The sequence below is a fragment of the Prinia subflava genome, chromosome 5 (assembly GCF_021018805.1).
Source record: "Prinia subflava isolate CZ2003 ecotype Zambia chromosome 5, Cam_Psub_1.2, whole genome shotgun sequence".
Classification (NCBI taxonomy): domain Eukaryota; kingdom Metazoa; phylum Chordata; class Aves; order Passeriformes; family Cisticolidae; genus Prinia; species Prinia subflava.
Window position 1 is genome coordinate 38,561,356 of NC_086251.1, and position 17,808 is coordinate 38,579,163.

General features: G+C 35.6%; 1 protein-coding gene across 9 annotated transcripts in view; it reads right to left on the bottom strand.

Annotated features, from left to right (window-relative positions):
- RALGAPA1 (Ral GTPase activating protein catalytic subunit alpha 1) overlaps positions 1–17,808 on the bottom strand; it is a 132,307-nt gene that overhangs the window by 28,730 nt on the left and 85,769 nt on the right. For all 9 annotated transcript variants that reach the window (XM_063398918.1, XM_063398917.1, XM_063398916.1 and 6 more), the window contains 3 exons: positions 17,170–17,325; positions 6,567–6,725; positions 4,534–4,661 (listed from right to left, as the gene is read on the bottom strand). In XM_063398918.1, coding sequence (XP_063254988.1) covers positions 4,534–4,661; positions 6,567–6,725; positions 17,170–17,325 — 443 coding nt within the window. The remainder of the gene's footprint in view (positions 1–4,533; positions 4,662–6,566; positions 6,726–17,169; positions 17,326–17,808) is intronic.

Here is a 17,808-nt window from a genome sequence, read left to right on the forward strand (position 1 = left end):
CCAAAAAAAATTCCAAAAAGAAATGCCAGTTCTTGGCACTAGGTCAAAGACTTCGCAGATTATTAGAATGAAGTGAAAATTATGCTATGATGATTAAGGATGAAACAGTCATGCATATTCCAGGTATTCTAAAATATCTATAAATTTCAGATTTAAAAGATGTTAAAGTGGATTTCTTACTGTGTGTTTAGCATCTGTAATAGCGGAATACTATGTAAGACAGAAAGTGTCTGAATTGCACTGAAGTGCAGATAGTTTGGAATAATTGTCAACACTCAAGAATCATTGTACACTCATGTACAATGAAAGAAGTGACACTGATTTTTTCACAATTGCAATTTCACTCCCATAAGGTTTCTAGTATTTGTCCTGCTTTGCTGCAATAATTGTAAAAAGTTGGATCACTGAAGGTGCCTACTATGTCACAGTGTACCTCTTGGCATCTACCTGACATCTGTTATTTATTCATGAAGTTCAAATAAAATTTTGTATGAAGCTACAATTTCTATTGTTCCACATACTTAGTATTGGTCCATTTCCCACACATGGTTGATTCTGAATTCAGAATGTGACAAAGTGCTAGGTCTGAGACATGAACCATGAATAAAACTCTTCATATCAAAAATTTCAATGCAATTTACCAAATAAAGAGTATTTAACAATCTCTAAGTACTGGCCTTCTTATTCTACATCACAGTGAAAACAATTGTTCTCAACATTTAGTCGCATTATTATACCTCCATTTACAAGTGTTAGAAGTTCCCCTAGCATATGTGCAGCTTGAGCATACTCAAGAGAAGCATGCACTTAAGACAATGGCAAATGAAATGAGAAGAAACACATCAGCTATGAGACAGAGAGGGGTTACTGCTGCTTCATTAGTAAGACACAACAAGTATTTTGTGTTTGTCACTTGCTTCCTTGTGCATGTATGCCACCTGTTCCTGAGGGGGTACTGGTACAAGACAGCCAGGCCACCAAAAATTCTTGGGGGACCAGAGAATCCTTGAAGGAGAAACTAAAGCAAATTCCACATCCCAATGCAAAAACTCCACCCAAAATAGCAATATTCTCTTTACACAACTGCAGCAATGAGTGTGTGAAGAATCAAATAAACAGGACACCTGCCATGCATGACTAATGTTTGCTGATAAATTTAGTAAATTTTTAATCTTTGAACATGACAATATGGAAACACATTATAGTATTCTGAGCAAAGAATAAAACCACAGAGTAGATAAAATCTTCAAAAATCATTAACCAAATAAAATCTTTGAATTGTTTTGCTATCTAAGTATCCTACCAGAAATGTCCAAATAACGTCAGAAAGCGGAAGGTGATTGACAGAATATGTCAGTCTCAGAAAGCTACTTCAGACCGTACAACACATACTCAAAGTTGGAGAAGACTGTAAGAGGGAGATGACCAGAATTTCTGGTATCCATGCAACCATTATTATACCATTCACACATACTACCACTGCCACACCGTGATTAACAGACCAGCGCATTAAGGAAAAAGTTGCAATCAGGTTACGTGAAAAGGACTGAATATCCCTGCTGATTACAAATGACAGCTGATTTCTTCAGTCAGGTCTGCACTTAGAAAATGCACTGTCTCGGAGGTAGATAAGCTCCCCTTGGAAGTAGGAGGGCCAAACTCTGCCAATTTTTTCCCATCCTATACACAAGCAAATCGACACAGTCTCAGTTTAATTAAGAGTTTACAGTGATCCACCACCACAAGATCTACAATGTGATATTATAAATATTCATCAAAAATGGATAAGCACAGGCCTACATATATATCTTTAATTCCCTACTAAGTCAAAAAGTGCCCACCAAGTATTACACAGTATCAGAAAACAAACCACACACCTGGAGGCAGAGAGATATCTATACACTCATTCTAGCTTTGAAATTAACTATTCCTGCCGGTCTACTATTGTAAAAAGAAGGGCTAATACAGAAATGTAGTGCCTGACACCTGTTTTACTTGACAAATCTCAAGTACCCTTGTGTCCTTGACATCCACATTCAAGTTGGATATATATTAACCATCATTCAAATTCCTAATAAACTAGCATTGCTCAGTATATTAGAGATTCCTAAGTAAGTAAATGAAGATCAGTTTCAAGAATATCACTTCAGGATTCTCTTTCACTGACACTGTTACTGGTCCTGGACTTGTTGAAATTCTTGACCCTTAGCTTCACTTTTCCATTTTGTGTACTTTCTAAAAAATAGCTTTTTTGTTCCCTTTTCCCTGCCTCTTCAAATGTATTGTTTTCACCACTCTGAGCCCTCTTTCTCTTTGCTCCAGCAATATTCCAACACAAGAAAAGGTTACTTTGATTAGTGGATCCTGTCTGTCTTCCACAAGAGACATTAATTCCGGTAGTGTCTCCAGAAAAGCTATTTAACTACAGACCACAAAATATGCCTGTTCCCCACACCCTTTAATCCATTACAAACTTAGAAGCCAGAAGTGAACTGCTGCAGCCATAGCTAAAATATCCCAGGTGAAAAAAACCAGAAGACAATAAAGACAGTCCTTGACGTCTTCAACTCCCCACTATCACAAGAACATAATTAGATTCAACTTTCAAATGTTCCTAGATAACAGACCATGTCCATGTTACAGGAAACATCCACCACTCTTAGCAATTCTTGTATGAGGGAAATTCCTTCTTGACCTCAAGTCTGGCCATGGGTTAAACACCAAAATCATGTCCATGACATTTTTAATCAAGAGGTTTTTATACCAGTGAGATTTAGACCAGACTTTGAATTTTAGCATTTTTTGCTGTTCTGCACTGACACAACTGACTCCATCAATCAAAGCCTAATTTAAGGCAGGAAAGTTTGTAGAGTGTTTTTCTAATTTCACACCAAGCAAATAGCTTTTAAATAACTTCCCACCAACCCCATTTTATTTTTTAAATTATTATACTGAACAGTAAATATAAGATACTCCAAGCCAGATAAAAAAGAACGATGACTTAGCAAAGGCACCCTTTAATATCAGTGCCCAGTCACTGGTACCAAGATTACCAAGTGATGACATGAAACCCACCAACCAATGTTATCTAAAATCAAATACACATAATGCTTTCCACTTATCATGCTAACCATACTAGGAGACATTTCAGCATTTTAATTCAGCATAAATGACATGCTGTGCTTTGATGCATATTAAAAAATACAATTTCTAGAACTGAATTAAAAATGCAGTGCACAACAGCATGGAACTGGTCAATTCCTAGACATTGAGCTGGCAAGTTATGTCCAAGGAATTTAATAAACCTTTCATATTCTGTGAAGTTTAAACATACAAGTCAGTTTTTTTGGTACTGGAAGTTTACTATTTCAAAGCAAATTGTTTTCCAATTGCTCATCACTATACATCAATATAATGCTCTAAACCATCACTTTTGATGGTTGATGATGATGATGATAATACATTTTAAATTCTTTGACTAAACTACTTGAGTAATGACAGAAAGATCGGACCTTTCCAAACATGAAAATACAATGAATCAACATGTGTCATCTACAGAAATGGCACAAACATCACTTAATGTGATCACATAAAACACATCCATCATTCATCTGTAAATCCATTTCATCATATCTAATCCAAAACTCTGCAAGTATTTACAGTCAGCCATAGAAAAAATAGTATTTTAGCAACAATCTATCACAGAACAAGTACTAGTATTTACAGCTTGGTTAGAAATTAAGCAGGGAATTCTTCTGGATTAGAATTTAAATGTATCTTTCAGTTTATGAAATTCAAAAATTTCTTGTTGATTTAATTAACAGGTTGATTTTAACCTGTTGATTTAACTAACAGAACTCAATCTTAAGTAAGGAAAGGGGTATAAGTGACTGACTTACCTTATGTTTTTTATTTATGGTTGATAAATCTATCGTTTCAAGAGCAGCCCCTCCAAAACATACAATTTCAGTTTCAACAACAGAAACAACAGAAAAGAGACAGCCTTTTCTGACACATTTACAAAGACATGAACATGATTTTGACATCAACTTTGTATTCTGAGCTGAATAACAAAATCCGTATGATGGAAGTTTATTAAACTTCTCACCTTGAAGGAAGGCAGCATTCTTGGAACTAGAAAATAAAACTACGTCACACTAATACTGGATAAATACTTAATATCTTGAAAAAGAAAGATTATTAATATCTATTAACATAATGATATTGCTGTTTTAGAAAGACTACTCACAAAAGGGTCATTAAAATAATTTCGGTAACAAAAAATGACAAGTCCATGTGACAAAATATTAGAAACAGGCAAATTTTCAGCACTTGATCTATTCTTTATTTGATTTAAAAAAGGTGGTCTTCATCTGAATGCTCTTCTATGGATTTAAGTTCCCTAAAGGCATCATCACCATTAAAAAACTCCCCTATATTAATCTGAAAAAAAAGAAAATAACCATGAATATCATATCTGAAGAACTGCAAGGGAATGTATATGCCTTGGAAACCATTTGAGTGAAAGGATACAAGTTTTGGTATAACGGGATTAATGATTTCAATGCACGGCTTGCATTTATAGCTGTTGCACGAACCATAATAGGCAGAATTTTCCCATTCACAATAGCACCATCAAAGAGTGGACCAAAAAATGGAACCTGAATAAAAAATTAAGAAGTTCAACATAAAGCAAGACAAGATCATAGCTGTAACAATTAGCAATCAACATTAACAATAGAGCACTAAAATATATGTCTTTTTCCCTACTCATTGCTAGATAATCAAACCAGTTATTGTGTTGCAAGTCAGACCTTTTCTCTTGTGGAAATATACAGCCATATAACTGCTTGATATCCTTGGCAACAGATAACACAGCATTTGAAAAAAAAATTAAGCAACTATTTGAATACTATGTCTCATCAAAGACCATTTACAACATTTGCTGCAAAAATCTGAGGAACAGTCATGCATATGATGTTTATGAGGTTGATAGGCTAGATGATAAAATTATAGATGGTGAGAAGCAAAAGAATTAATTACTCAAATTCCAAAATATTTCTTATCATGGCTCTAGTTATTAACATTTCTATAAGGATCAATCCAGTGTGAAAGTATCATACAATTATTGGTGTATTGACCCTCACCTTCTGTTTTCTTTTTTTTCTTCTGTTCTTCCTTTCTATATTATCTAAACAAAAAGACTATAAGCCCTTTACAGAAGAAATCTGTGGTTAAATTTTTGCCGCTTTGGAGTCTAATTGCAAACCCCTATTTGTGAGATCAGTAGAAAACCTCAATATTTAGAATACCTAGCCCGCAAAAGGTGAACAGAACAGATAGATCTTATGTTTTGGCATAACATTTCTCTCTAAGCAATCATCATTTTGCAATTAAAACAAACCAAACCAAACATTCAGTATTAAGTAGCTTCATTTCCTGTACATGTGAATAAAGTTCTGAAGCTGCTGACATAAAGCAGGAGAAGAGCAGCAAAATTTGTGCATCAGCTCAGCAAAGGGAGCAGAGTGTACACTAAGTATTCTTCCTGCTAAGAGGAAACAAATGCAGCAAAATTTTAGATCCCTGTATTACTTTTGCTGTTAGTCATTTACTGTAGTTTTGAGAACACTGAAATCTGATGGAAGGCACTTTTTTCACAAACAAGGACTTCTTTTTGGACTAACAACAACTCCTCTTTTCAGCAGTTTTTGCTTTCCTTCTTAATCTGCATGTTCCAAATAATACAACTGTTTGTAGCTAAACCAGTAAAAGAAAGAATATACTCATTTTTTAAAAATACAAGTAATCCAACAAGACTGATTATTATTTCATGCCTATCAATAGACAGAGGTAATCATCATAATGAGGTAATCCTATTTCTGTCATACCTCATTTATTAATATGAGTGCATGTAACAATTTTAATAAAGTATAGAAATTCATAGCAAGTGACATCACACACAGAAGTTGGGTAATACAAAAGCTCATAATTACTTTTATGCAGTCAGTTTAGTGTTCACAACTCTAAACCACTGTTATAAGAACAGGACCAGCACTGACATTTGAGGAACAGTCATTAGAAAGAATATGTGTTCACATGCCTAAGGGCTGAATGGTCTTGCTTTACAGAATTCATCTCCAAACTCTTGTGTGGAGTTAAAAAGAATGTAAAAAAACAGACTTGAGAGGAAAAAAGGGGAATATGACATGGATGGAGGAAGTTGGAACAGGCCATTATTCAACTACCTTGGTTATATATCAAATTTAATAAAAAAGTTTACTGTAATATTTAAATTATTATAGAGAATATTCTAGCTTTGTTTCCAGATTATGTTGTTAGCAGATATGCTTTACAGCATCAGGCCTTTGCAATTTCAATCTACTTATTTTACAATGCACTGTCCTTACTGAGCTCTTCCTTTTCCCTCCTATCACCACTGCAACTGTCCATGCTTAAGACATCACCTTGTTGGATCAATCTATTATACCAAAACCTCAGATTCTAAATAAAACTCAGTTCGTGTTAAACACATAAAGGAAACACAGAAGAAAAAAACCCCTTACCTCAGGCTTTTTCATGATCTGGATACTGAACATATGGTTTTTCATGGGATAGATAACTATAAGAACATCACCAAATTCTGTTGGAATTATTCCTCTTCTATAATCTCGAGTATGTTCTGACCAGACAATGTGTACTTCATCATTTCCTAAATGTCTTAGCTGGAAAATCAGGGATAAAACACCATCAGTTTAAATATTCTTAATTAATATTCTTTAGCCATACAGCTATATTAAATGTACATATTTAAAAAGACAAACCCACTAAAAACACATGAAGACAAATGAGTAAAATAACCAAATTACACAACAGTTCTTTTACAATTTCAATGTATTAGTTGATAGTACTGGTTTGTGCTATGTATTTTTATATATTGGTGTTAATTTCTATTTAAATCAACAGATATGTGAATATCTGTTTCCTACTAAAGCTAAAGAAGCTAAAATTTTGTTGATATTATCTCAAGAATGCAGAGTGGTTCAACCTGATTTACTAAAATGTGTTCAAGATTGCTGTCACTGATCAGCAGAAAATTACTAAATTCTGTATGAACTTCTGAAGTATGTGAATGGAGATCTGTTTAAAAGTTACATATCTGAGAAGTTTACCTCATCATTCTAGCCAAATTCCAAACTGCCTACTACAAACAAAAAGCTTTTAAAGGAACATAGCTACTGCATTCTCCATAGCTCCCAGAATAACTAAGATAAATGCTCATTTTCCATGAAACCTGGACACCTTTGTAAAAATAACACCCTGTTCGTCTACAAACTATGAAATGGTTCTTGATCTGGCTCAGAATGGCTGAATGGGTTCCTCCAAATCCATGCTGCATCCTCAGATGTAATCATATCACCAGACTGAGGAACTCCTTGAACACTCTGGAATTACCTGCACTGAAGAACCAAAATACTCCTTCTGATAAACATTATCATCTGATAACAAACGTTCACATCATGTAGCAAGGCTTTATGTACACTGATCAAATACATTCAGATTATTAAATGTGAGATTCTTTCCTGTAAGAGTTATTTCTGAAAATTTAAACCGGAAAACCTTTTTTATCTCCTAGTGCATCACCAGTTACTGACAATTATCTTCACCCCCATTTTCAGCTTGTTTCCACAGCTTTAGGTAGGTGGAATTTGTCAAACAATCACCTTGACATTATTCAAAGGACTGCACTGTGAACTGCTGTTAACACATAACATACAAATACCACTCTGAGCATGTATAAGAATCTATTCTATATAAAAAAGCAACAGTTTGCCATAGTGCTTTTAAAACACAATTGCACTTGAAATAAAAGCAAAACACATGCACACTCTTCAGAAAAATTTAATTGCAATTATTCACTTGCTTATTTTACAAAACCTCCTAGAATGCTACCTTTGTCTTATCTGAAGGCCTACACCAGTTGTCAGTCGCAGACTAAAAAAAAAAAAAAAAGGAAAACAACCAAAAAGCTGTCTCTGCTCTTCTCTGTTAGCTTTAAATTGTATCACACTGAAGAACAGGGTTGTATTTCAACTAAAAAAAGGATTTTCTTCAGTGTTGGACTGGGCAAAGAACAGGTGGCTTCAATACCCTATCTCTTTGATGCTCAACAAGTAATTTGTTTTGTCTAGATCAGACTGTATAAACACCTACTCTAAAATGGCTGTGGTGCCTTTGAAGCCAGCTGTTCTTGCCCCTTGAGTAGATGGTGGAATTATTTTGAACAACACTTACTTAGGGACACTTCTGCACCAACACTTAAACCCAATCCAGCAAAAGAACTGGTTATACCAACATTCACTACACTGAGCTTTATTTTACTAGATTACAATAAAGCCAGACAGCAACCTGAATGGCTGATGTGCAACAAAGAGCAGCTGAAGGACCCCTGGATAACTTAACAATGACAAATATCATAAAAGACCCTCTCCTACCTTGGAATCATAGAATCATTTAGGTTAGAAAAGACCTCCAAGATCATCACAATCATCTGTTAATCTAACGCTGCCAAGTCCATCACTAAACCATGTCACTAAGCACCACATTTATGTATCTTTAAAGTACCTTTAGGGATGACAACTCCACCACTACCCCAGGTAATGCTGGACCTGTTCCCATCTTGACAACTCTTTCTGTTAAGAAGTTTTTCCTAATATCCAGCCTAAACTGCCCCCATTTCCTGTCTCTTGTTACTTGGGAGAGAAGACTGACCTCAGCATCACTACAACCTCTTTTCATGTAGTTGTAGAAAGCACTAAAGTCATTAAGAGCAGTAAGAGAGTGACAAGGAGCACACTTAGTTGTTTTTTCTTTCCTGGCTATAGTTTGGAGGACTTGATAAGATAAACCCCAAAATAGACAACAAAAAAACCCCTCCAGACCCCCCAAATCACCAGAAAAGCAACTTCTCCTTCTTACCTTTTAGTTTTGTAGCAAAACATTAATTAAAGAAACCCTGCACTGTGGCTCTAGAACAGCTCCATCCATTGATTTTCATCAGGCCAGAAGTTTACACAAGGCTCAGCTTCATTTCATTCTCCTCTACCATCGCTGTCTAACAAATCATTATCCTTGGCCTCCTCTCCTTTGGCCACAGTAAACCGACTTCTTTCTTCAGGCACGAGATAATTTTTTAAATGGATCACAAACATGACCCAAGGGGGAAAAATATATGCCAGGTTTTTGTTTTAAATTCAGCTCATTTCATTGTGCTGGTCTCAGACATAGCCCAAGAAAACAACATGTTGGCACCTTTTTTTGAGGCATGACAGGAGTGGAAAGTAGGGTTGTCACATCTTAAACTGGCTACATCACCAGAGAAGTCAGTGAGGAATTACACCTCAGATTAAAAAAAAAAAATCCCATTTTGCTTCCTTACTGAAGTGACAGTCAAACCAGCTGTTGAAATATGACAATGATAAGGTATCAGGGACTGACAGGCTCGCACTTAGAATCAAGTGAAAAGCTCAGGGAGAATGAGGCTGCCCAGCCAAACGAAAGCATGAGGCAAATCAGTTTGGACATGAAGTGTTGTGGAATGTAAAAAACCCACATGGTCCTAGATTGAGGGATGGCCATCTGGAGCACTGACTGAACTCATTGAACCAACTGCCAAAAAGCAGAACTGAGGCCCATACACCATCACTGCACTGCACCGCACCATTCATAATTCAGCAATATTTACTATTGACTAAAAACTATTCACTACAAACTATTTACTAGAAGAAATTTTCCTTACTTTGCCATCTTTGGACTCAGAGACAATAAACTGAGAGACAATACACTCACAGACTGTTAGAAACAAGTGATAGTGATAGTACATGCCAAATAAATAGCTTTAAAATCCAAAACATATAGAGAGTTTAGATACTGCAGCTTCTTGAGGGCATCATTGCCTCTGCATTTCATTTATCAAAGATTGTCCTGTCTACCTGTTACTGATACCTGCAGTTAGTCAGATAGGATACGAGTTCTTGCACTTCTGTGAAAGCTACGCAGATGGAGCATCACTACTGATGTATGCTTTCACATTAGATTAAAACAGATTTTGCTGTGATAAAAGTGCACTGTGTGGTTACTTCAGCAGGATTACAGACAAGGGATTTATATTTTTGGATGCCAAGTGTACTGAAGCCATCAGTGACTTTTCTTTCCAATATCAAAGTTTGCTTAATACTCATATATATGTGTTAGAATACATTCCAGGTGAAAAACAGAAACAACTTCAGAGGAAAAGGAAAATGAATCAGATTATTTCAGAGTTCCAAGTCCTGTCAAATGTATTTCACCTCACGATTACTATCAAAAAAGATCTGGCAATGACCTATAGTTTGAGTAAAATGCAGAATGGCATCTCTGTGACATGTAATGGACTAAGAGTCAAAATCCGAGGATGCAAGTAGGTGAATTATGGTATGAAGAATAAATGGTGGTATATAACAACAAGAGAAGTACTCAGGATCAAAACCTTGTGTCTACTATAGGTAGTCAGATGACTGACAAAAGTAATAGACAAGAAAACAAGGCTGCATGTTGCTGATTTTGTATTATGTCTGGAGAATAACTAAGTTCTGGATAAGTCATTCTGTTCTTTTTTCAAATTTAGATCAGAAGAAGCTCTGATACTACTAACACAATGTTCCTTATTGCCTCCACCAAATGTCCTCGTGTTGGTCAGCAAGAAAAACTTCCTTTAAGCAAGAAAGCTGAAAAAGCACAAATGGTGGTAACTTGACTCATCAACAACACTTGATTCATGGAAGAGATCTGATACCTGAGATTGACTTGAAAAACTTTCCCAGTTTATTTCATCTGCTAGGTTTTGCATAAACCTTTTAGAAAGAATAATTTCAGATTTCTTTTCAATTTTTCATTTGAGGACCTTGAAATACAGCAGTGCTAAACAACCAAGATGTCCTGTAAGCACAGCAAATATTTTGAGAATCCATCATTCACTGTAATTATTACACTACAGGAGAACCAGAGCCTGACCTCTTTCAACTTTAATCTAGATTCTTTATTTCTTTGTATTGAATTGGAAGTGTCCCGGAATTCAGTGTCCCGGACACAAGTAGGAGAAAGATACTGAGCTACAACTACCTCTGCTCATTGAAACCTTAAGGACAGACAAAAACATGATTTCCCGAGAAGGTGTGGTCCCAGTGTTATCTAACAGAATGGGATTTGGTGCACACAGAATAGACAGCTGTCAAGACTGAATTCTCTGTTAATGGTTATTCAAAACTCACCACCAGTTGTCTTCACTCTAATTTCCTGACCTTGTTTTCCTGAATTTACAACTTCTTATGTGCATACATCACAGTAAGCCTAACAAAGTGCAAATTAGTACCAGAGACATAAATCACTGCAATAATATAAATAACAAAAAGTCCTAAAAGATTTCAGCAACTGGTGATACACTGGAAACACCTGGAACTATAGGTTACACACCAGTATTCTAACACTCTAAATGCAGCTCAAACTGCCCTAGAGAGTTCATTATCTAAGCATAAGACATGGCACAAAATGGAGATGGACAAATGCAAAGAAGGTGTTTTACAAATGTAAGAAGGTGTTAAAGATTAGGAAAATGTTGTTTATATTAGCATTCTTCAAGAATGAAAGTGTCAAGACCAGAGAAAGGAAGGTTCAGCAATCAAAACAACAGTTTACGATACAGAGAATAAATTTTAACTGTGTGTATGGAAAGGTTATGTTAGAAGAAATGTTAGGTGGGAAAAAGAAGAGTCGTAAGCACAGAATGAATGTAAGAATCCAGAAAGTGGACCAAATTAAAGATGATTTTAGGCTATGGGCACAAGTGACAGGCACAATGGTCATGTTATCTGCGGTGATCCAGAAAGGTGGCAATGAGAAAGAGATTAAGAGCTCTGTTTTAGCCATTTTAAACCTGAGCTGTCGGGAAGACAGCCCTGAGGAGATAAAAGAGACAAACAGATTTTCTTAGGCTTGCTTTGAAACTCTACTCCATTAGAACAAATATATAAAAATGACCAACTGTTAGGTTACCTGAAATTTCAAATTTAACTCAAAATACTTTAAAATATTCTTACTCTATAACCATCATCATGTGTCAGCTCTCCTAATACATTTATGTTAACTGAATACAAAAGAAACGTGAAATAAATATAACCAGGAGGGATGATCAAATCTAATTTTGATACATTAGTGTCATATGCTGTACATGTTACAATAGCAGCCAGACTTTAAACTAAGCTGCAGGCTATACTGAAATTTCCAAATGGCAGATTGTTCTAAGTGATACCAAGTATAATTGAAGTAATAAACGATAGTAAAAGCAAAGCACAATGTCAGGAAGAATTTAAGTATTTACTTTTTAAAATTAAATGAGTTAGGTTTGGAAAGGCAAGACAAGTGAAATAATGCAGGGCTCAATTTACAGAAAATTCCTTTTATTTATCTGTTACATTAACCCTTGAACTCTTGCCAAAATTACTGTAATTTCTAATACCCACTTACCTAAAGGAGGGAGAAAAAAGCTATTATATTTTATTCTGATAAAACAGCTAGCCTCAACTTTTTTCTTCTACAAAAATGGAAGTGTTTATTAGGAAAAGGACAAAAGGAGCAGAGATATATGAAGTAATGGCTTTACGCAGCTACTTTTGTCCATTTAATGTTAACAGCACTACTGTCTACAGTGCATGTACCTTCTAGATGGATCTTTCACAAAACTTTGTCTCAAAAACTATGGTGTGTTTGGGGTTTTTGTTTGTTTGGTTTGGTTTTTTAGCAATATGTGTATCTAATTGTGACTCAGAAAGGTACTGTACGGATAATTTATATCTGTAAATCTTCAAGATCCCAACACATGTTAGCAACATAACAGCAAATAAAAAAACCAGAAGTACTGGGAGCTGTAACAATTTTATGTGGTTAGACTCATGTCATGCACAACTTAGAATCATGTAATACATCAAAAGCTCAAGATGAATTAGTATTCTGATCACTAACAACATTACTACTTTTTATTTACATACTGTATGCATAAAATTCTCATTTACAATGCCTTCACTCCTTTAGGAAGTTCCTCCTAAGGAAGGAGGAACTAGACAGGTGACAGCTCATTTATGTGCTTCTACAACCTTTCTCATTCTGTGAAATGAGTCTTCATTATTTAGTTCTCATTTTCTCTGCAAGCTTTTTCTTGTAAGGTTAGTGTAAATACTTTTTAGTTGAACCTTTAATTGTAAGAAAATCAGAATGGATTGCATTATCAGCATTAAACCTTTATTTTCTATTTGCAAATTAAATAGTTATTTTACATATGTATTTCAATCTTAAGTTCCTTTACACAATCAGACGTTTTTCATCAGTTATTGAAGTCATGTCTTTTTTTCTTCTTGTTCATATCTTCAGAAACAAATGCTTCAGGGCTATCAAGAAACTTAAAAGTTTAATTTACTACTCTCTAAGACTGATGGAAAATCGGTTTTAAAATGGCTTAGCCCCCGAAACAGCAGAATCTTGATTTTACAGTGGCTCAACTGGCAGGAAGAAGTTTAGTTTTAATTTAATTTAATTTCCATTTATAAGATGAACCTATCATGTACCTCTAGGCACATTTACAATATAAAAACCAGCAGCCATTTGAAGCCAACTACTGCAAGTTTGCTTAGTTTTCTCCCATTGAATAAAACAGACAAAAAAATCACATGAAAGACCTGTAGAGAAGCTCAAATCTCAACCTTTCTCTGAAGGTCACAAACAGTATATGCACTCAGAACAATTAGAACTGTTAGCACTTACATGGCTCTCAAGTGATTTTGATAGCCTGTGTGAGCTGATTTCATAAAACACAATCTTTTTGGTGAAATGTTCAGTCCAAGCAGCATGAATAGTTGCACAAACAGTAAATGAATTAAGACTGTTTTCCTACTCATGTCTCCTGATAGCACTTGCTAGTTTATCCCAGGATGTCAACTTCATCTGATGTTTCTCTCAAGTTTAGGGTGAATTTCTTAACATCTCTCTTTGCTGCTGGGACCTTGATATCTAATGCTTCTTCCCATGAAGTCTTTACTTGCTGAGTAGGAGCATTAAAATCTCACCTAGTCTGTCTCCCTTAGTTAGCCTATCATCATTAAACATACACAAAATGAACAGCTTTTAAACATGTCTCTATTAGGTTTGATTGGAGTGGGCCAAAAACTGTTAGGGAAGGGAAGAGAGACAGAGAGGCTCACAAGCCTCTGTTCTTGGGAAGATGTGCTTAAAAAGAACAAAATCAACACACTGAGCACAAATAGAAAAGAAAGCCACAGAGAAATAAAGTAGCTTGATTAAGCAGTCAAACAGTAGCTGAGCCATAAATATAATCTCAATCTATTGATAGAGTCTTCATATCCATACAGACCTCAAATATTCCAGTTTACTGATGAGTGAGACTGTTGGTAAAGCAGGAGAGAAACAGGCCTGGGGCAAGCAGAATTGTTAAGAAGCCCAGCTGACACAATTTCACAAGCTGAGTCTCAGGAAGCCTGGACCAGCACTGGACCTTGCCTGGCAAGGACAGCTTATGCAGTGTGTTCTGTGGTGGTGTATCCCTCCCTAACCCCTTGGCCTGCACTATCATCTTGGAAAGGCTCTTCAGGCCTTGGCCTTAACAAACAGCACCTGGGCTGAGCTCCTCTTGAGTGTATCAGAAACACTGTCTGGTCCCAGGAACTTGTGTTATCTAATGAGCTCCTGTTTTTTAATTAACAACCTTGGAAACTTGTATATCTTGCATGAATAATAGCCCAAGTGGAACTGGTAATTGAAGTTGTCATCGAACTTTCAAAGAAAGTTACCAACACAAATTGTGGACAGAATGGAAACTTACTGTGACTAAATTCAACTCTCTTGCAGCCCTATAAACATTGGTTAGAAGTGAGACCCTTTGAGCTCTCCTGGACCAGAAGTCAGCTGCAGCCAGCAATCTCCCTCTGAGTGGGACACCTCTCAGAAGCAGTAAACTCGTTTGCTGTACTCAGAGGATTGTTGTCAAATGCCAACAATGGAGACTGGGCTGATTCTCCTGCTCAAGGATCAACTCCTTCATTTGCTGAGAAGATGCAAAGGCATCTGACATGAGTAGTTCACTGAACTCAAGGAGAATTGTTTACAGGTATATAAGTACATACTCCTTTAGATTTGTGTGCATGCAAGTGTAAATGTGCTATAGCAACCGTACTATGAACATTGCTCTCAGATTAAGTACTGTAGATTTGTAAGTCAGTTAGGCCTATAAGTGAGTTACTGTTGTGCTACAGTAAATTCTATAGAAACTTCTGTTAAATTGTTTAAATTGATGTTAAGTGTTGTTAAGTTTACATGCTGGTAAAAGCTTTAAGCCTAAACTGTCAGTCAAGTCTGGGGCTAAGTTTGGCAAGTGGGTCCACTCTGAACCTTGTGACTCACTAGAAGGATCTTCCTCATTGCTTTTTATCCTTACCTTTTCCCATCCTTACCCTTTATTCATCCCCAGCCTACACACAGATCATCCTTGGTTGATTTTAGTTTCAGATCGATTGATTGTATGTTTTAGTCTGACTTTTCTGTGTGTGCTTTAAGCATCCAGTAGGCAGTAAACTGAACCTTGCCAATGAACTGTGTCAGACCTTTATTTGAATATTAGATCTGCTTTTGCCAATGCCTTTGGCTGGTCATTCTTTGACCTACCTAAAACACTCATTCATGACATGATTCTGGAAACAGACATGAGATCTTGCCTCTGTGTTCTGCTGAAGTCCACAGCATTTTCAAATTATTAACTATTAATTATTTTTTACTGTGACCTGTGTTCCCCTTTTTCAACCGTTTGTAATGATCTAGTTCAAGCAGATTATAAACAAACATTGTAAGTTAATTACAAGCTGTGTTTTATAAAACCAGGTTTTTGTTTAAAAAATAAAGAAGCCAGTCATCTTAAAAAGACCCCCCCACATTCTTCTATACTAAAACAGTAGCAACAATCTAACTTTAAAATGAGTTATTTTTGCTATTAACCACTTCTATAAATCATTTAACAACCTTAGTATTATCCTGACTCTGCTTCAGGAAATAAAGAACAGAAAGGATGCAGCATCATAGGCACACAAGTAAAAGCATTTTTAATTAAAAACCCCACACCAACCAAAACAACCTGAGATGGAACAGTGAGAAGTTAGAATTCATAGTCAGTCCGTAGTAAGAACAATAATATTTTTTCTTCAAGTTGAACACAAAGAAAAAGAAGTCATAAATAATTGAAGCTTGCCAGAGGCATGGCTATTTCTCTCTTTACTAACTGTCTACCATCTAATTTAATTACAAGTATTAAAGTCCATGCTGAGGTCAACCAGCTTCAGTTCCTCCAATATTACACTTCAACCAGTGCTCATTAACATGTCTAGTGAATGGATTAGCACATCTGAAGATGCATGTATGCAGGAGGGGGGACAGTCTGAGGGTAGCTAATTGTTCATTTATAATAGGAGACATGGTCGAGACTGTAACTTATTATCACTAATGTGGAATTTATTAAATTCTAAAGAAAAAAAATACCAATACAGAAAATATTTTTTTTCCTTCATGCAGCTACAAGAGATCATATCACTGTTGAGAATCTATGCCTCCTCCAGGACAAAACACCTTATATACAATAAACACTCTTTTCATATTTTCAACCTTTTTTTTTTTTTTTTTTAAGGGAAAATTATGTTAATAACCTGCACATGCCCCTTAGGTAAATAAAGTCATCTCAGAAAGTACTCACCCCATGTTTCTTAACGGGCATCTAAGGTTTCAAAAGTACTAAGATATCATTCAGATGTAATACTTTTTCTTCTATACCAACCATTACTTCCCTACACTTTCCCCCACTTTACATATGTTCTTGGCAACAATTACAATGATGGTAAAAATCACCAGCATGGTAAAATTAGAAACTGGCAGAGAATACACAAACCTAGCAGGTAAAGATGTTATGGTATTTTATGGTATTTTGTTGTTGTGTTGGATTTTTTTAAAGTTACTGGATTTTCTTTGACTCTAATTTCTGTAGGTTTATTACCAAGAGAACACTGTTTACTCAGAGACACCTACCTTTTTTGTTAAAGAGTCATCTGAATCAGAAGGCATTCTTGTTGACACATGGAACATTACTTCCACTGTTGAGGTAGCAAAATATGGAGTGGTCAATCCAGTGCTTTTGTTTTTTTGCAGTCCTCCCATAAAGCCACAATGGTTTGTGAGATTTACCTAGAAATAAAGACCATTTCATCCTCTGAATATAAAAAAAAAATCACAGGAAACTAACTGATTGTTTGTAAATAAGTTTTAAAGTCTTAGATCAATGGGAAATAGTCTGACACTGAAATAAGTTAAGCATGTTTAATGTGCTGTTTCACCTTTAAAACATTGACTACAAAAAGTTGTTTTTCAGATGTGAATACATTTAATCTCTGCCCACATGGGATATATTTGTTTTCTTGATACTAAAGGATGCAGAATTTAATGTTAAAATGTTAAAATATTAGTTGTCTCATTACGGAATATTAATCCAAATTAGCAACTCTTTAAACTAGCTAATACTGCTTAAGAAAATTAAACCACTAAAGAAGGATATTTTATGGTACTAGTGTTGGGTTTTTTCCCTCCTGAATGTGGGAAATAAACATCTATATTTATGAAATTCAGCAGACTTGGAGCTGTTTTCCTCTGTTCCTGTGGGAAAGTCAGAGT